At 36.6% G+C, this 21,838-nt stretch overlaps 1 protein-coding gene across 4 annotated transcripts in view; it reads right to left on the reverse strand.

Annotated features, from left to right (window-relative positions):
* Window positions 1-21,838, reverse strand: part of YAP1 (Yes1 associated transcriptional regulator) — an 88,885-nt gene that overhangs the window by 23,434 nt on the left and 43,613 nt on the right. For all 4 annotated transcript variants that reach the window (XM_054655181.2, XM_054655179.2, XM_077173956.1 and 1 more), the window contains exons 3-4: window positions 15,620-15,735; window positions 7,258-7,371 (exon numbers count right to left, since the gene is read on the reverse strand). In XM_054655181.2, coding sequence (XP_054511156.1) covers window positions 7,258-7,371; window positions 15,620-15,735 — 230 coding nt within the window. The remainder of the gene's footprint in view (window positions 1-7,257; window positions 7,372-15,619; window positions 15,736-21,838) is intronic.

The following is a 21,838-nucleotide window of genomic DNA, read 5'->3' on the forward strand; positions in this document are numbered from 1 at the left end:
CATAATGCTGCTGTTATGAAACAACCTAAAAATTAGCACAATAAAATATTGCATTGCTTTCAGTCTCTGATTAATCTGACAATCCTGGATCTTAGAATATGGGGGAAACCACAAATAGACTGTTCTCTGGGCTCATTTTGCAGCTTTAAGTGTACAAACAAATCTTAGTGTCTTAGGCAAATAGAAATATTCACAGACTCCTGAGGTGAACTTTTGTTAAAGCAAGATATATCCAATGAAAATACTATTACAGAATCATGTCCAAACTACAGACTGGTTACTCTCCACTTACCAACTAGTTTCATTCAAATTAAATTAGTATTTTTCTTTTTGTTTTAGTACCACTATCACACCTGCTGGTTAAAACAATATAAATTAAGTTCCTTTTTCTTTGATAAATCTGCCATTGTTTTTGAAGTGTTTCTGTATTGTCAAATGTAGATATGCAATAGCCAGACTGACTTGAGCACCATTAAGACTCTACAGCATGCACAGACTCTTGAATCACTGGTAACTGGAGTAAAAAGCTGTGTCAGTTCTTTTCCCCCCACAGCAGTAAACAGCAGTATTTATAAACCACTTTCACTCAATGTATGCCAGTTTCAGAAGAACCAAAATATTCTGGCCAGCCAGAAAAGCAAATATAAATTATATTCAGCAGTAAAGTAAGTAGCTTTTAGGAACTTCAGTGCACACATATAAAACAAAACTCTTTAAATAATGTGCTCTTATTAGAATTCTCTTTTAACTCTCTACATAACCCTTTTTCACTTTTTTAAAAAAAATCAATTTTAATTTTGGAAGGCTAAACAAGTTTTAAATTACTTGACTTACAGAACACAACTGACACTGTAACTATCAGCACTACAGAACTATATAAGACACAGTGCACTGGACAGATTATGAGAAGAAACCTGAACTAATGTTGTTTAAATTTAAATTTTATGAATGAAACACTGAAGACTACAGGAAGTGCAGGAATCTGAGCTAACCAAGGCCTCATATGCCTGTCCACTGACTCTCTGGCAAAATATATTTAATGAAAGCTAGTCCACATGTTAGACCAAAGTTTAATCAGCAAAGAGTCTACATAAGGCTATTAGCTGTGAACAGGTTCACTGTTTAATCACCACATAATACTTCCTGGGTTAACTAACCAAAAGACAAGCTTCTTTACAATTTCTTATAAAATAATGTGATAACTTTTTAAAATGCAGGTTTCCTTTAATTTGTTTGAGTGGAACAAACCCTGTATATATGCATCTGCACATCTTCATCTTTTTTTTAATTTGTCATATGCCCATTAGAAATAATTAAACAGAAATCACAAAATCAAGTAAAAACTACTGCAAAAACAAAATCAACAGTATACTGTCAAGAAACACTTCTATATAAAAGAAACTACCATCATGTTTCAACACGATTGAATTCAAAGACAAAAAGCCTGATGTCTTTGAATTTAAGATCATATATGATTAGATATAGACTATATAATTACTGTGGGTACATATATTTAGATTACAGATAATGAATCATGTTCAAAATGATCCACCTTCAACTTTTAACACAGTATGCTCATTAACAGGAAAGTGCAAACTGCTGTGTTAGAAGGATATGAAGGAAAAAGTGTCCCTGTCAGGAGTGCAGTTTCCTTTCATTATCACAGCTGCTTAGCACAACACTGCAAGCATGCATTATTTTTACTGGCACCCAGACATCATTAGCAATAAATCTCCTTTCCCAAACAGGATTCAATTACTCTGAAAACAGAACAAACCACAAAACAGGTGTAAACTTACATAAACCTACTGTCCTGATAAATTCTTAAGAAAAGTGTGGGTTTCTCTCTCTTTCATAGTCTAGAAATATTCTATATAAAGTAGGTAACTGCATCCTGACACAACACTTGTGGACAGATTTAGTGATTTCTTCAGTGAACTTCAGTTAAGATGTATAAATATATCCTGCTTTCAAACAAACCCAGATTTCACTTTCTGATATAATCATACACAACAAATAATTATTTATTGTCATTACCATAAGAGAGCACCTGCCTTTTACAAAGGGATGCTTACCAGTGAAATTTCATCTGCCTCTGCAGATTTGCAGTAGGCTTTGACAGAAGTCACTGGTTCACTGAAAACTGATGCTGCTTCATCTGTAAACATCTCTGACACACATAGCAAAATACAGAAGTCTTTACCCCATCCTAAGTGTTCTCCTGAAACTGTTCTTCTGGAAAAACAGAGACAGGCAAGTGAAAAATCTAATACCACTGGACCTTTCTTAGATGGAGTCAAATCCTCCTTTGTTTTACAGGGTATATAAAGAGGATATGCCATTGCATTTGCAGACCAAAGCCACTTGTGGTCATGCTCTGCTTTTTGTGCAAAAAACTGAAGGCAGATCTGGAACTTAACAAGTCTTAAATGCTACTATGATCAGACACAAAGTCTGGGCTTTTTTTTTTTGACTAGACAAAGGCCAAACCTCAGTTTTCCAATCTAGAGCTCCAGTTCTATCCTGTCCAAAAATCTGCATCTTGAAAGGCATCTACAAACTAATTTGAAGGAATTTATTTTAAACAAAGTGCTAGATAGGTAAGGAATAAGAAAGCAACACTACGGAATACCTCCTTTTAATTTCTGATACTTAAAAATTAGCAGATGCTCTGAAGCTTAAGCTTTAATTGAATTTCAACCTTGTTGTGTGTTTGCTTGTTTTTTCTTTAAACAGAAATGATAAATATATGTTTCAATTAAATGTACACTTTACTACAGTGTTTCTGAACAAGCTCTTTTTCACTTTTTCAAAGACAGTTTTTATACTACAAAAAAAAGGAAGCAGAAAAACCCGGTGTACCTTCTCTGTAATCATACTATCATCATCACTTTTATTTCATTTTCTAATTATGCAGTCAAGCAGCTACTGTACAGAGGGCCCCTATGGCACTTTTCCTAATGATATTAAACATTGTTTTGCCTTACTCTCCCCCTCATCCAAAATTCATGCAGAACTTCAAAGAACATTAACATTATCTCTAAGTGGGAGTGATAAAGTCGTGGCAGTGATTTCAACCTGAGGTCACATATTTTGCTTCCTATCCCATTATCACAGCTCCAAGAATTGGAAAACCAGAAGGAAAGAAACTGGGAGTGCGCAACATTGGTATGACCATAAGTTACAAACCTTTAAAACCCAAGAAAACTCAAACAATATCTTGTTTTACTCCAATCCCTATAGACACTTGTCTGACTACTCTACTGGAGTAGTAAGGTCTCCACACCAAACTTAAACCAGCAGAAATCAACTGCCAGTTTTCCAGTGTTTTCCCACTTCAACTTCATCTTTGAATTTAATATATTAAGGACCCTCAAAGGGCAAAGTATTTAAGGTTGCATTTCAAAACAAAGTCCTATCATTGGCAAACATAAATAAGACTTAGAATCCCTTTAATGGTATTTGATACAAAAGCCAATTTTTGGAAACTTACAGCAAAAAACTAAACAATTTTAAACCTCAACTGGTTCTAGGAAATTTGATTTTATAGGAAAAGCAGATGTTCTTCTACTTCACCAACTCCAGCCACTCCGAATTCATAGCTGACCTGCTTCCTAACCAGATGTCTGAATATCCAGAAAATGCATTATGTTATCTGAAAGGCTCAAAAATCCAGTAGGATTTGTGAAGAATGAACATTGTGACCAATGAACAACAGCAGAAAAGACAAAATAGTCCAAAAGACAAGTTCAACCCGATAGTCCAATTCCATTAAGGAAAAAAACCCTCTTCTAAATAAAATGAAAAACCAAGGCAATTTGAGGCCTCTTACTTAGAGGCCTGCAAAGGCACTGAGAAGGTAGGACAGCATGTTTTTACCAGATGCTCCATCAGACAAGAATCCTGCTGACACAAGCCCAAGGACCAACCCCCTCCCATCTCCCTACTCCTTTGATCCCATGTCATCTTTATGACTGCCTGTGCTTGGGATCAGAAGACCCTCCTTTCATACTTAGTTCTTTCCTAGATATTAAAGTTTGTGAATTACCCTGACACAAAACTGTTTTAAAGTTGTATTTGTAGACTTGGGAGGATAAAAGTCTGAGCCACAGGACTTCACTGACACTTAAATGGTGTAGCTGAAGACCTCTAACCCATTTCAAAGATGTTACACTTGAGTCTTGGAATGAAGTTCTTATCTTCAACTTGGAGCACTCAGGTTTGAGACCCAGCCTACCCTACAGCTATTCTGACAGAGGCTCTTTTTTGATGCATTATTTCTAAAAGCCTGGTCCAAGAAAGAATACATACTAATTACACTCCTTTATTTTTTGTTTAAAAGCATGAATGCTATACCAGAATGCTCCACACCAAGTCAGTCCACCTAAAATAATTTTTCCAACTGATTTTCCTTCCACTCACTCTTTTCTAGCCACAATAATGGAATATTCCAAGCACTATTTAAAAAAGAGCTATATCCACACCTACTAGAGAAAATAAAGATGAATGCAAACCTTCCATCTGATGAGGAACATACAGAGACATAAAGGCTGTCTCCCTGAAAGCTGGGAATTCAGAAGCAATAAGGGCAAAAACTCTTCATACCTTCTGCTTCTGAATACTGGAATAGAGGAGTATGTTTGCACATACCATTGAACAGATTTGTTTTCCTCAATGGTTCTTACGATTGGTGAAAGTGGCAGAGAGAGACATTAATTCCTTCTTCATTTTCAATTAGCATTACCATTAGCATCACTGTAATAACCAAAAGCTTCAACAAGACAAAGATGAATTTATCCTGCTTCCGGAAGTATTAGTAGTCACAAATATTGAAAACCAAACACTTATATTAAAGCACGGAGATAAAAAAGGGTATGGTCATCCTCAGGGGAAAAATACAAACAGAAGTTTCAACCTATATTAAGCACAGAAAGGTAAACTTCTGAGTCATTCACATGCTATTTATTTAGGGTCACAGCACATATTTGTTGAGGATCTCCACATAGTAAATAAATGCAAGCTCAGTAATTTAACTCTGTCAAAAAGATTTTTTTTTTTTCTTGACTGGAGTGACTTAAGGAGGTCATAAGTAAGAAAGCAACAGGAATAGAATTTTGAATTTTCTTGGCTCAAATTATAAAAACATAAGCCACAATACAATGTGTACAACTTAGGTTTTCAAGGAAAACTCCTTCAAGCTCAACAGCAGCTAGCAGCTTGTCTCTATTTGCCGTCACTCTAGATCAGAAGAGCCCACATGCTTTTTTTTTCCTTTCCTGCCCCTTTCAGTTACACTTGAGCTCTTTGACTGAAAAGGTCTGGAACAGATTAAAAGTCCGACCACAAAATAAAGAGCCTTGGCATGTACTCAAGCCTGTCTGGGATACACATACACAGTGGGCCCAAAAAGGGAAGCTATGCAGCAAGAAACCCTTAATCAGTCTTTTGGACATTTCTAACTTCTTTCAGTTTAACTGCACAGCCTTAACATTTGATATAGTTTCAGTACGCACAAGACAAGCAGCTTTTGCCCTTACAGTTGGACTACTCTATTTACCGGAACACAAAATAGTTGTGAAAAGCAAGATTCATCTCACTCACAACCTCTGTCCATTAAGGCATTTTCCACACCCCTTTTTAATTCCAGTTAATCTTTAGAAATGACAAAGTAATGCATGTAAAGGAAAAAAAGATACCCTGCAAGATTACCTGAGTAAATGTAATTGCAAAAGGCAACACTGATTTTCAAAATGACTGCTTCCTTTTCAGCCTTACTCACATACTAAGTAATTGTGAAGTTGCAAATTACCCACACACTCCTCTTGCAACGTGCAAACAGGTCGGTAGCTCTGGCTGGTGTTAAAGCCAGCATGGACATTTGCCAAAGCTGACACCCCACCTTTGGGCTCAAGTTGCATAGTGGTTCAACCTGTCTACAAACTGGTGAGCAGTTTATAAACAAAGCACGACAATCTGGTGCTCTCCGTAAGTGTAAACGGATGTTGTAAGTAAGCACTCATGCCTACAAACCAAAATGCAGAATTTCTAGCAGACATTTCAGAAAACAAAACAGAACAGTGACTGTTGAGTTTTGTAGCTCTGTATTTATATGGCATTCATGGAGTTAATGCCTCTCCCAGAAGGGGCCCACAGTTGTTGTTAGGTCAACCCCTGTAAAGCTTCAAAGGTTTTGCATCCCCTCAGCCTGACCTACTCAGTGATCTGCACACTGTTTTCATTTAGCTGCACTGAGTCCAAAAGTAAAGCCTGAAAACCACAATGATCTCTTCTTTTTTTTTTTTTTACTCCTACTGTTTTTCCATGGCTCTGGAAAAATAACTAAAATCCAAAGGAGTTGAAAATAGTAAGTTATTGGGAAAACAAATCAAGGGCAAGCTAATAAGGCTGACACCCACAGGTCATGGCTTTACAAAAAACCAGAAATTTTAACGCCATACTAAATACATCTTGGATAATCTATGAAAGTAGTTTAGAGTCTTCATATTATATGTGATTTCTATTCACAGTCATCAGTGCCAATACTTTACTGAAAAGCTTGCAGTTCTGCTCTTCATATAGATCAAAAATATAATTGAAAAAATTACATAAAAGTTCTGTTTTGTTTAATTTCTCCATCCAGACTTTGTGATCGTTAAGTTACTATTTCTATTTCCAATATTAAATAGCCTTTATCCCACAAAAAGGTTATTTCCTTTTATAGTAGGAACAACAAAACTAATAATTCCTCATCATATTGTTTAATACAGAAAGTTTTGTCATGATAATCACTGTGACAAGCTGGAATTATAAGCTGGTATAAGTTTCAAGTGTATTTAAACAGCATGAACTATTATTTGACAATGCCCTCTTAAGATAGCACAAAGGAAAGTAAATATTTGTTTAGGAATTAAAAGATTCTTCTGCAGTAAAGTTTTGCTAATTTAAAGGGATGAGTGAGCTTGACTGAAACCATCTCAATAAGGAATTTCTGAACGTCACCACTTTAGGGAACTGTATGGATCATGTGGCAAAATATCAACCCGTAGCATTAGAAACTTGGGTAACATACAGTCCTGGAGGATATAAGGATATAAGTATTTATCTTAGAAAAAAAAAGAAAAAAGTTATTTAAATAAGGCCTCTACAACTCAAAATATATTTTAATCATACTATATAAAGTTTTCAAAATATGCCTGCAAAATTAAAGCTGAGTGAACTGAAGCAAATCAAGAATTCTGAATTGAGATGAACTTTTACCAAAGCGTGGGTCAAGCCTTGGGTCTAGCCAAGATGTGGTCTTGTTCTTATGGTTTATGTAGTAAATTTCTCCATCCTGGGTCATAGCTTGTTCCCATCCATCGGGGAGTGGGCCTGCAATATAGAAGGAAGGAGTTGATGGCGGGCTCTTGCTTGCTCCACCTGAAATTGATCTAAAAAATATTTTAACATTCTACATATATAACAATATATGAAACAGAAGAGTTTCAAGCTCAATTCTGGGATTAAGGGCAAAGAAGTGCTGGGTGGGAAACCAAGGAACAGGAAACACTTCTATCATTTTAATTTAGGATTTGGACTTTAATTTTCAAGCTTGTTTGCCTTTCATATGCTTTTGACATATCATTTTGCTATATCATTCTAGTATGAAACCAGCAATAAGTCAAGCCTGCCAGAATGAAACCAGCACGTGCACCAGGAAAAAGAAGCATAGAATAATTCTACCTCTCACAGAAAAGTTCATCTAGTGATTAAGACACAGAGTAGCAGCAACAAGCTAACACTGAGGAGAGCCTGAAATGATCCTGTCTTTCACAAACAATTAAAAAAATAAGTGAACAAAACCAATTTCCTCTTTACTTCATACTCTAACGTTCAGTGAAAGCATTCAAAGCTTAAGCAGACAAAAATGCAAACCTGAAGAACAAGGCGGGCAAACAAGCAATGACACAGCAAAGGCAAGGAAACACCACGAGCAGTCACAAAGACACAGGGCTATGAACAGCAGTGCAATGTCTCCACAAGCAGAAAGGCACACACAGGAAAAGCTACTTCTAGAAAACGGTCAAAGGGAAGTACATAATGATGTTGTAGAGTCCATAGTTGATGTCTGAACACAGCCGGAGGAATAGTTCCCATATGCTCCCATCAGCAGCTTTCAAGAAACTACCTTTCATTCCTATACAGATCTTAAACCCCTCGTTCCCATCTCTCTATGATCACATACATTCACCAATACTTTGCTCAGACTGAAAACTATTTAAAAAAATATATATTTATCTCATCTTATCTGGAAGGTGCTTCACAAATACATGGTTTTGAATTTTTATGCTTACATTGACATGAACCTTTAAAAATGTCTAAATTAGATAGAGGATGATCTTCCCTGTATTTTAGATTTAAGTACAATCCTCAAATTATACAACAAAAGATTCACTACACATGTTAAGAATGTAAAGAAATTAAAACAAACCTGCTGTAGCAGCAAGCCATTGTATTTCAAGTTCTTCTACTCTTAGTCAGTGTACTACAATAGTAAAACAGCAGAAGCCATCTGGCTGTTAAACTTGGACTAACACATTATTCCATATAATGTAAGATACACTAAGTATACACAAATATCATTATTTCACACATGAGATTCAGGTATACCAAAAAATATGTGCCCATCCTGTAAATGTCTACTACATCCATCTTCGAACTACATTAGCTCTTGACTGTAACTTTGTCCTGAAGTCATGCTCCTGCTGAAGAAGTCAGTCTGAAGCTGGGAGAAGAGGTAGGGAGGATAGATTAGTTTGCTTAATCTCAAAAGATGTTCTTGGAGAAATGTCAAAATGAGTAAAAAAATAATTTAATTGCATTCCAGCAATATCCCAAGGCATAATCAGGACAAGAATTTCTTACTGTGGTCTTTGAAGATCCCTTGCAAACTACATTTCTAATTTAAACTTTCATTTTGGCTCAGAAAACAAAGCCCTTCTCTAACAACTTCACTACTCCATCATTAGTGCTACAGATGAATTTCAAGTGAGGAAAAACAGTGAACACTAGGTATTTTCTTCCCACCTCTACTGCTCTAAATATTGCCTACAAGTAACGAATACCTCAGTTTTATCAGAAGCTAGTGAACAGAACAGGCAAGAAAGAGTGAAAATACTGCAAATGATGCTTAAAGCCCAAGATACTCACTGTAGAAAAGGACTTTGATGGAGAAATTAGAGCTCCAGTGCAAAGAATGCTGTATTTTGTTACCATACCCGAAGACCAGCCAGCTAACCAGTGAGGTGTTTTTTTACAAAGCTGGAGCACAGGAGCACAGCAACACGCCCCCCATCATCCAAATGCAGAAGTCAATGAAGAACCAAACCCACTCCTTTACTGCTGAGCCAGCATGCTAACCATGCAGGCAGACCTTCTCACTACCACTCTCCTCAGAGTCCTGCTAAGCCATACATGCCTTGGAGAAACCCAGCAAGAAATTCTTTGTGAACTGCAAAGCCAGAAAAACCCTCTTTGGCTTTAGGAAAAACAAAACCAGCCTTGGGGAGTCAGTCCTGCTGAGCACTGAAATCTCTACTGGTCCAGCATGTTCCTTTGTAGCAAGTATGAACAAAATGCCTTTGAAGAAGGCTGCCAGGAGCTGATCAGTCCATCCACCTGGTGGAATAATGCTACTTAAGAGATTCGGTGATCTGATGAGTACTAGATTACTACTAGAGACAAACCTGGACAAGGTTCTCTTTCTAAATAAAATGCACAGCTGTGGAACAGGACAAAAAGGTCCATCCATCTGCTCACCTGTCTATCACAGCAGCAAGCCTTCCTTGCTAAGTGCTATAAATGACTGTAGAAGCAGAGCTTTTATCTCTGGAAACTTTTGGCATTAATAAATTGGCTTGCTTCCTTTGCACAACAAACTGCTCTCATGTTTCTGCTGTCATCGTTACATATTGAAAAGGCAGTTCAAAAATTGAAATTATTCTCTTCTGTAATTCCTGTTTGGTTTTGTGAGTAATTGTGGAACTAGAAGACATGTCTGATTTTCCAAAGGGTCACTTGACAAACTCTGTATTTGAGGCAACTACCAGAGGAAAGAACTAAACCCATGCTGAGGAATAGGAGACACATTCACCCAGAGCATCTAGGAAAAGTCCTTTGCAATTACATGCCCATTTGCCTCCAAAAGGCTGAATAGGAACAGAATTTTTAGCGTTAGATAACCTAGGTCACAACAGCTGAGTCCTATAGATTGCTGCTATTCAGACCTTCTCAGTAAAATTTCCATAGTTACTGTAGCTCATGTTGTATAGAAACAGCAATACTGGGTCTAACCAAAAGTCCATTTAGTCCAGACATCTAGCCTGGGGTGATGGACAGATCTTGTTGGCTGCTGAAAGTAGCCCATTTAGGGACTGTCACACACTCTATAAACTTTTAAATAAAGCACCAAATACATAAAGAGACCTAAAAGGTATAGAGGATATGAATAGTTACTTGGCCTCACAAGTATGTTGGGCACTGGAACAGGCTCCTCAGGGACATGGTCATAGCCTCAAACCTGACAGATCTCACAAAGTGTTTGGACAATGCTCTCAGTGGTGTGACTCTTGGGGATGCTCTGCAAAGGGCCAGAAGTTGGACTTGATGATCCTTGTAGGTCCCATCCAAATCAGGATATTCTGTGATTCTATCAGAAGTTATTCCTTGGGCCAGTTTCTGTCTGCTTACTAAGTGCCAAAATATCTCTCAAGTACTTCTCCAGCCTCCCCTCCGACTTTTGTAAATATTTAGCACAAACAATACCCCTGTGACATGGTCCCCTTACTAGTTCTGTTTGGTGCCTCCTATGACAGCTGAACCCTATCACAACTGTAAGTTTAGAATTCTGTGAAATAATTTGCACAGGGAGATACAACCCTTCTAGGCAGGGAACTCAGCCTGCACTGTGGTACTTTTTGAGGACAAAGATACAAAAAATTAAATTCTAATTTCCAAATGTAAGCCAGCTTTCCAAAACTACTGGTAAGCCATACCTCTGTAACTAAATATTTATATAATGGTGTAACTTCATATAAATAACATGCAATTTTAAAAGCCTGTGTGCATGTCTCTTTGGTGCATGTCTCCACTTTTTGTGAGTGGATTTTGTTTTTTTATTTAACTTTCTCATATGCCATGGAACCTGGAATGCAAAGTAGAGCTTGCTGCTGGCAGATAGAAAGCAACTGGAAGAGTAACAAAAGCAAAAATGTAGTAGAGATTCAACCTATGCTGGGATAAGAAGTGAATCTTGCAAGACTCTACTGTTCCTAAAATTTATTTTTAAAACAAATGTAAACAAAGCCGTATTTTATCAACAGGTCAATGCATGTAAGAGGGCATCTGTATCTATCTACCAACTGACTATGCATGGACAACCTAGGAACTAGAATACCTATGTTCTTCACCTCATACAAACACTGATCTCCAAGATTTTTCCCAATCTTTCTCCGTGAAAGCTGAACTTCTTCAGTCATTGTGGTTCTTAAGCTTCCAAAAATTGTATCAAAGTCTACAACATTTACTTTAAGTACACCTTTATCCTGTCAAATTAGTATAAAAAGACACTATTTAAAAAGGGGTGGTTTTTGCAGATGAAGAAAGAAATTAACATTATTGTCATGCAGATACTTAGAAACTCGAGTTTCAGAATAGATCATAGTGCTAACTCTACACAAAACAGAATTTTGTAGTATGACTGGCTACACAGACACAATCTGCAACTGAAGTGAGCAAGAACCTAAGAGAAGAGCTAGAACTTGTTTTAGTTATTGGTATATTCCTTCCTACCCACCTGTCCCCTGAGAGTTATGAATTCAAGTGTCCATTTCCTTACCAACATTTAACATGGCACTACAGCCTTACCTTAAGAGACAATGGAATTACACTAGGTCTACAAACTTTCACTGGGAAACTCAATTCAAAATTGCCACATAAGAATGAAGACAAAAGAGGAGAAAGACACATAATCTGCTCCAAAGCTCATTATCGAAGGTCTATGTGCAAGCAGAAAAGGCTAAAGCGTGCAGTCCTGTCAAGCCTGATTCAAGCATGATTCAGAAAGTAAAAGTATCTGAAGAACAGAAATACACTAATACAATTATACCATCTCTGTTGTATCAACTGTAATTGTATATGAAACAGCCACTGTTTATTTTCAAATGTATAACTTTACCTCAGTAGGAAATGTATAGGAGATGCTCCTAAGAATAGCATACCATTATTACTATCTTTTTGTTTGTTTGTTTTAAATCAAGGCAGAAGAAACTATGGTTTTTTTTCTGTTCTTTCTGTTTTCCTTTAGGGAAAAATGGTTAGAAACATAATGCAAAAAAATGAGAACAGTTACAATGACTTTTTATATACATGTGGCATATTTACAAATAAGAGGCTTATTTCCTTTCTACTACACAAGATGCAATCCTATTTCACATATTAACCAACAGATGCCATCTAACAGAGCACTGTGCTCCTTCCCTGCATACATATGGCCCAAACTATTTTAGTTGATTACTTGTAGCAACTAAGAAAGACAGACATAAACCCCCCCTTTTCACACACTGATGACTTCCTATAAAGGATATAGCTAACTAACACTCAGAGAATAACTCATTCACAAAAGTCATGCCTGGAACAGATAAAACTGGTTCAGATGTCCATTAACTTCCTTGAAGAAATCTAATTTGCAGCAAGATACCCAAGTGCCTCAAGAGACAGAATTTCTTATGACAGATAACCTTAAGATTGCAATCTCATGCTAAACTACATCTTCCCCATTTTTATATTTTAACAATCTTTTGACTTGCCCTCATCACGTCTTTCCTGAGTTCTTCTTCCCCTATTTATCCAAAAAGACAACAGGTTTATCTCCAATATGTACACATCAGCTTTCACAGTTCTCTTCTCTCTGCATCTTCAGTTTGTTTTCCTGTTCATAATTCTTGCTAATGTCAAGAACTTTAATTCTGACTAAATGGTTAAAACTTCTAAAGGCTGTCACAACAGCTCCCAGAAATCTCTCCTATGTTTCAGCACAGTAACTTGACTTACAGGCTCCTGAGGCAGTACACTAGAACTTGGACAGTAACTTTAAGGGCTATAATTAATGAGCACCATACAAGGTCTATACAGAAAGGAAAATATTCTCCTTTGTGGCATTTCAGACACTTTTTTGCAAGTCAGTGATCTCCAGCTGTCACAATACTTACACTCGTTTTTTCCCAATATCTTTCATGAAAGGCTCTCATGCACTAGGGTATGTTTCGCTGCCAGCAATATTTCATAACAGGAAACTTCTGTCTTTAAGGCCTCAACTTGATTTCTCGAGGATGAATGCCCAAATTAGAACATTAAGTAGTCTTAAATCTGAGTGCCAACATCATGACTGTAAGTTCCACTGTGCTGAAGTGGTACATAGTTACTTGACTTTTCCATTTCTCTCAAAGATTATTTGAGAGGCTACCAAGGAAGCATAAGCTACCATGAACTCAGTAATAAAAAGTAACAAAGCTATGTATAAGAGACTTTAGTAAAAACAAATAAACAGTCATAATTTAAAGTTTGTACATAAACATTTGCCAGATCAAGTATCAGAATCACATCCAATAAATGCAGATTTGGTATTATTTAATTCAAAGGAGACTTTTGTTAATAGCAAATGAGGGTAATAAGCAAGTGCATCCAAAGAGCCAGTTCCAAGTCATACTACCTCAACTGACTTAAGCTTAAAAAAACCTAACTCCACATAACATATGATGTAATCCAGTATACACAGGAGTTCTGAGTCCTTCATGCACTATTATCTGACTCAGAGCACTTGGGGAAAAAAAGCTTCACGGGATTTTCAGTTGATATTCAACACAGTATCATCTGTGAAATTAAAAATAAATGTTCAATGAACTTGTATCCAAGTAAGTACTTTCTCAAATCACAAGACAACCCACTTGCCCTTTTCAACTGTTCTTTACTGCATGAACAACAATATCTATGCAACCTCACTCTCTCACACAATAACATCAAGCAAATACATGTAAATGTTCTTTAAAAATAATCCTTGTGTCCAGATTGCTAGCTTCTTTTCTAGTTTGTTACCACCCTGTTACAATTTAACAGTATTTTTTTTGCTAAGAACCCTTCATTTCTAAGTACATAAAGTGATTCCTATTTTACTATCAATATTTTTTCCTGTGAATTCTTGGTACAGCGGAAGGTTTGAGGAGTTATCTTAAAATATGTCAATATTGAAACAGCAAGCATCTAGTTTTAGCACAAATAAGCAAAAAGGCAGGACAGACCAAGGGAATTGTTTCCCTTCTCCTATTCTCCCTCCTTTAGAAGTGTCCCTACAAAAACATGCCACCTCTATTGCTGCAGGTTTCCTGGGATAAATTTACACAGAAAATAATCACACTGTTTTATTTTCACATCAGAGCCTGAGACCTTAATTGCTGTGAATCACGACTTCCTGAACTTGAACAGGACTCATTTGTTTCAGGATAATCCAGCCTCCTGGCCTAGCCAGCAAAAAGTTTGATTAACTTCCCCTCTAATACTCAGTCATGAACAGCACAGTTTGGTCACGCCTGTTAATCTTTTGGTATTGTCTGCAGCACATGAATTGCAGCATGAAACAAAGCTGTCTAAACAGACCACAAAAAGCAGCACCAGAGAATAACCCTTGGGAAGTACAGGAACAGCAGACACACACAAAATACAGTCAGACTGTGAGAAAATAAATATAACATGAACCTCAGTGACAGACAGGAGGTGACAAAGCCAGGGCAAGACCAAGCACTCAAACAAGCATGGTACCAAATTTATCTGCTTGCTCTCTGCATAATCAGATGAGAGAGGTCTGAAAACACACAGTAGATTCTATAGCAAGAACAAGAACATTTTACTGCTGTCTAGTGAGAGCCCCCCCGCACCCCTGCCCCCAGCCAGCTGAAAAACAATTCTATATTCCGGGAAAAGACAACAGACTTCCTCCAGTTAGAGCAATAATGACCATGATACTGGATTTTGGAAGTAAGAGAAACACGAGAGGAAAACAAAAACATTTCTGCTTCTAAACAAGACTTTCAAGGTATTTGCTTGATCCATTTAGGGAGGACAGGAAAAAATTTTATGTTCATATTAAATGTAGGAAATGTAAATAAATGGTGGTATAACATGTCTAGTCAGTGAGCAAATGGAAGCAGAAGAACGCTGTGGAGCACAAAAGCTTTAATGTAAGTTGATATTAATTGAATGGAAATTCTGGTCTTCATCAATTTAACAGCATTTTGTGGTCAGAAGAAAATAGAGAAAAATTCTGCTTCCTTACAACTTTGAACCATTCATTTGAAAAAATAAAAACATAAATCAAAGAACAGTGTTCTTTTTATTGACAACATAAATATACAAATTCTCTTATTTCAACTATCAGCCTCTTGCTCGATGAATCAGGCATCAACAAATTTAAAGTTTCAAACCAGGATAAGTAGAAGAACATTTATTAAATCTAGACTCCCTCTTCCCTGATTAGAATAGCTTGTGGTTTACTTGTAGGATCTTTTCCATAAATGCAAATTTTGCTTACCTGATGCTGAGTTCATGATGTTCTGCTGCACAGAAGGACTGGTGGGAGCTGTAACATTCATCTGGGAAAGCATAGCCTTCCTAGGATCTTGCCATGTTGTTGTTTGATCAATGTGACTAGGACAAAACAAAGCAAGAGTTAGGACAGTCATGCATTCACAACAATGACCTGCTAGCACAGAAAGTTTAACAACAAAAGGTTAAGTTTGCCAACAACAGCTACATTCAAAACCAAACAAGAACTTTTTGGATTCTCTCCAAGCATCATCACTGTATGTCAGATTCTCAAACCCTTGCCCTGGCCACCACCATTTTCCCAACCAACATTTGCTTCCTTCTCTCTTTGATCACTTATTTGCCATTTTTAAATGTGACTTCACAGATTTTCAAACCAGGCCAGTTATGTCTGGAATCTCAAGGACAGTCCAGTACCTCGGCATGATGAGTTCATATCCAGGGCCTAGGGAGTGGTAAGGAGCTGGCTAGTATGCAATCATTAGTGTTCCCAAACTTTCTGTGCATAGACCACATCCTCAGATTATCGGGCAGACTACTCTCCTCCCCACTGACACCTGAACAATCCCTCTGTGGAAGCTGAAGTAACCAGTCACAGTAAAGCAGTAATATGAAAGGAATGTGCAGCTGCCTTTCAACTTCAAGCGAAAAGATGAGGACAGTAAGACTGTCAAGTAACCCACCCAGTCCTCTGCAAAAGTTTGGAAGCTTAGTTTCTCTGTTTTGAAAAATGGCAAGTACATTCACAACTGTCATTCATGGAAGTATTCAATTCAACAGAAATACAAAAGTGTAATGAATCATTATTTTTCTTTTGGAGTATATGATTAGCATGCTATGCTAATGAGCAACAGATGCAGTCTATTCATAACAAGCATCAATATTATCTTGATGCCATTAAGCAACACTGCTCTGAGACGTACATGGAGACAAAGATACAACTCCAAATGCACATGAACACTGACAACAAAATTTGTTATGTGATCATTTAGAACCGGTACAAATTAAAAATCATATTCAGATAGTATTGTTATAAATTAGAATCCAATGCATTATTAACTTGGTACCATTCATACTTTAAATAAATTATCCTTAAAATTATGCTCTTCTGGATTACATGGAATGCCCATTTTCATATTCTTCAGCAAAACCACAACAAGTAACAAATTCAGAAGAACATAAAATGAAGCAGTAGTCACCAGAATAATTACTTATGTGAAACTACTCACATTCTAATCCTCTGTTACAAGGTAGACATACCACAAACTAGCCTTTAAAGAAGTTTTAAGATATGTACATTAACACTCTCTAACCATGCACATAAGCTATTTCTGACCAAAGAGTTACAGACACACTGCAGTAGCTCATTTAATACAGTATGTGCTGGTTTTGTCTGGGGTAGAGGTTATTTTCTTCACCATGTCTAGTACTGGGCTATGTTTTGGATGAATCTGGCCTCCCTCTGATCATCACACCAATAAATTATGTTTGATGGCTTGGGTTAAACCTTAACAAGATACTATTAAGCACACTGCATCTTTGGTAGCACAGGTTTTCAAATATTCAGCTTCACTGAGAAACATGCTACATACAGCAAGACTTCTTTATTTCTTTTTAAAGCCTATTTATTTATAAAACATAGTGCAACATAGTAAAGACTGCCCTATATATACTGGACTATATATAAACCTTCATACTGGGGAACAATTTTTCACTTTTCTGCTGGTCAGTTTTGCAAAGCAATGAAAACAGGTAAAGATAATACAGATGTAAAAACACTGCACTGTAATGCTTCACAGACCGTGTGTTTAAATTACTGTACCAGCATGTGCTACTCCTCCCTTACATTTCTGATTTGTTATATTTGCTCAACTCAGTTCTGGCAATAGTGGAAACTGGGAAAACATGACTGTACCCATAATAACACATTCATCTATTTCCATTTAACTCTTATAAAAATCCATGTAACGCTACGAACTAATAAAATGCAAGGTACATAATTTATAGCCTTTGTTTTTATATGCTATTTGAGTGCAGAGTAAGAGATAGAAGGAAAAATGTTTTCTCCCTGCATTACAGAACCATTTCTACAGTTAACTGTAGTAATGCACTGAAACAACATTCATCAATTTTTCAAAACACATCAGAACATGGGACAGATGAACGGACTATGGAAGAAGCAGTTTTAGATGTACCTGCAATTTTGAGCACAAGGACAGCCTTATTGATTCCTCAAGACAGCTTAAGCATACCACACAACGTACAGTTAATGTTCATATGGAGTTGTTAACAAGGGTAGCTATTTTAGGCAGTAGCAGCTTCCAGCTTTTCCCTAGCTCAGTATCACTTGAGAAAAGTCAGCATGCTCCTTACGTGACCAGCTGAACTACAATCAGCAGTCTTAGAGCCAAGAGCCATGGAGGAAAATCTTCAAAGCAAGCAAGCTGATTATATTAATATCATACTGACTGTATGACTGGTTCAATAAGGCAAACTTTTTTTCCCTCCCACTCAGCTCAGTGCTTCATGACCTACATATCCATTTCCTCCATACCTTCCCTCAAAACTTTTCTCCTCAAACTCCTAAAAAAATAAAAAAAAATAAAATCACAGTCCTCATACCTTACCTGGTCCATATGCTCAGTGTTTGAATGCTATATACTAAGAAAGCACCCAAAACACTTCACAACAGATCAGTTCTTTTGTATAAATTCCAAATAATGCTCAGCTGATGGAATACAAAGTAGGCAAGCCCCCACTTATATGGATGAAATGTTTAAATAAATCCTAGTACTACATGAAGGAATATAGGAATTTATTTTGTTCCTTTTCACAGCACATGGACCAGGGTAACTTACTATAAACACCATGTATTTTTAATTATCAAATTAAGTATTGAAACAGGACATTCTACACAAGTAAATATCTTTCCCTCTGTTTTGAACAGCAGCACAGAAAAGGTCTCAATGGACATAACAAGAACTGACATCAACACTGCATTATCTTTCCCTGCATTAAGTAGATTTTTTTCTTATAGTAGCCGAATTACATGAAAACTGCCCCAATCCTTACATTAAAGATCTTCAATTTTACATGAGGTTTACCATATCTCAATAAGCAACTAGTGTCAACACAAATAAAAGATTAAAAAATATCAGCAAATGATATGAAATCAATGTAACCTATAAATCAGCCAGTATATGTAGCATGTATTATCAAATTATAGCTTAAAATTCTACCTACTCAGGAATGAGAAACATAGCTCTGTACTGTGTGAACACAACAAAGTGAGTAAATATTCCTTGAATTAAGTCAACATCTCTAGGATAATCAAGCAACGTAAGACGTTTTATTTCACATAATGAATTCTCAAATATAACATCTATCTATCTGGCACTATTTATTATTGTTCATTTATGACATGGAGAAGCAAAACTTTAGTAAACTGGACAAGCAGAGTATAAACGAAGGAAATCAGACTGTACCATAAATGTAGGTCTGTGGTCACAGGCCTTAGAAAAACAGAACTAAAACACCCACCACATGCTAAGCATTTGTTAGCAAACTTATGTGAATTCTAGTATCAAGAAGAGTGACTGTTCCAAGACACACCACCCACCATCCTCCACCAAAAAAGACCTTCAAAGTGCTGTGCATTATGAAGAGCACAAACTGCATCTCCTCACCCATCTTCAACTTCTACAGCCAAATACAAATTATTTGCATTTTAACAAGAACAACTTCAACGAAAAGAAAAATGTTCTAATTTTATGGACACAAAGAGAATTTCTGCAGTTACTAAGAATCAGAATTTAATTGAAAGAAATCTTTACTGGCATTAAACACTATCACATGCCTAAAGATTTATCAGATTCAAATTCTAACCTAATTTTAGAGTTTAAGGTCTGGGTTTGTTGTAGTGGTGGTTTGCTTCTTGTTTGGTTTTTTTTTTTTTTTTTGAGGGAGAAGGGTGTTGAAGATTTTGGTTTGAATTTTTGTTTGTGTTTTTTTTATTTTAAAGTACATTGGAAAAGAAGTAGGATAGAGATCTAAAAAAGAAAAGGAAATTTACTTTTTATTTTAAGAACCCTTTGGATCCCAGTAGACTAATAAAATAACACCATTCTAAAAACAAAGTCCTTGTACAAAGTGTAATATACCTTCCCATTCATTGTCCAGTTGCTGCACTAAAAAGACAAGTACTGTTTTGTTAAAAGCCATACCAGAAACAAACTAACACAAAAAAGACACTCAAAGAATTACTTAAATTCTTCAAGAAAGGCTTTTCTAAGATGCCTTCAGTTTTGACATTCTGTAGTATGTACTGCAACTACAGTGTCCCCATTGGCAGGTGCACTTTCCAGGGTATGCTGAGAACTTCATTTGTGTAACAGAATTTCCAGTCATTACAAAATTATGTTTTTCTCACCCTTTCTGCCTTTATTAGCATAGAGTCACCCTATATATGCCACATCATTTATAATTAGACCTTCCCTTTCACAAAAACAGATCTGAGGATAGACATTATTAACATAAGCAGGTCAGAACTGCAAGACTATTTTACCGGCGTGTGCAATAGAAATGTAATGTTAGTAAGGAAAGCAAAAGAGAATGAACAGACATTCTAATCCTCAGTACAGATGACCATACAGCATGACATTTCAGCAACAACAACAACAAAAAAATAAGAGGTCTGATTGACACATAAAAAAATAGGTAAGAATAAATAAACCATGGCTTCTCAGTACATTTGGACATGGCTCTTCCTGAAAGGACATTTCAAAAATTTAGTCTCAAACACACAGAAGGACAAGTTTTTCCTAAGTATAAAAGCATCACTGTAAAAAACTATGCAAACATCTCTCCATAATGTAGTGCTTGTGTTTCGACAATCTAGACAAGACTTATATTTTATGTCTGTGAGAAAGTTATTTTCAGTCTCTAGTGAACTTGAGATAACTAACCCTGGATTTTAGTTTTCAGATTTTTGGGACTGTTAAGAATTCACTGGAAATCACATTTTATGAAAAGCAAAACAGGAACACATACCATTGACCACATCATGACAGACCTCCCAAGGGTGTTGACATGGCATTGAGTACTTTTTGTTCTGGGGATAGCTAGGAACATCTTTGTGTAACGTAAGCAAGTGCACAAATGAAACTAAACCTAATTATGCTCTATTTTCAGTGTGAAATTTAAACTTTTCACTAAATCCCAAATGTCAGCTGCTCCATTGACAAGCATGTCACCTATGATTCTTTTTACGTTAAATGAATGAGATATAGATTTTACTCTTTCATTTTTTCTTTGTTTTCCTAACCAACCAGCTTCTTTAATCCACATAATGCATCCCGTTCTGAAAGGTTTTCTCTTTTTATTTATATTTGTCTATTAACTTTAAGGACTAGTAAAGAGAAAGTGTCTCCTCATAAAAGCCAGAATTATCTTAGAGCTCTCATCAGTACATTTCAGCACATCAGGTCTTGATGTGTATACTGAAAGTTAGCTTTCCTGGTGATTGCAGGAGAAACTGTATATTTCTGCTCTTGAAACTATCACAAGTTGTCAAAAAAAAATCAACTAACCTCTTTACCAAATCTTATACAAACTTGCCCTGTGCAGAGGCAGTGTAGGGTACCTCCAAGATACCCACTTATATATCATTTTAGCAGGCAGGGAAGAAATCAGAGTATCTACTTCTGCAGAGGCCTGAGCCCTACAGCAGAATACCAGTGTGGTGGTCTGACCATAGGGCAGTTGTCAAAGTTGCAGTATCCACTAATTCAAAAATAGAGCTGGATGTATTCTCCTAAGAAAGTGGCAATAGCTGGAAGGCTGGAAGGCCTAGATCAGTTTGGCAGGGCTGATGAGCTAGGTAAATTTTCCATAGCTGCATTTAGAAATGGGATGAAAAAGAGGGTTTTGAGTATAAGGAGCCTCAACATGAACTGCTCTAATTACCACTCTCAAAAACTGGAGTGCAGCATGCAGAGACTTTTGGGTTATGGCTGCTGATGATCTTAGGATATTTACACACAATGGAGTGGATTCAGCTTTGCCTGAGGACAGAAGGCGTGACATTCTTTGTGCATGCACCCTTTTTTATCCTATTCAGGGGATTTTCAGAATTGGAAAGGATTAAAACATGAATCTAAGTCTTCAGATATATGGGCCATTTTTAATTAGCATAGCTGACTTTGCA

Source organism: Agelaius phoeniceus, chromosome 2 (genome assembly GCF_051311805.1).
Source record: "Agelaius phoeniceus isolate bAgePho1 chromosome 2, bAgePho1.hap1, whole genome shotgun sequence".
Lineage (NCBI taxonomy): Eukaryota > Metazoa > Chordata > Aves > Passeriformes > Icteridae > Agelaius > Agelaius phoeniceus.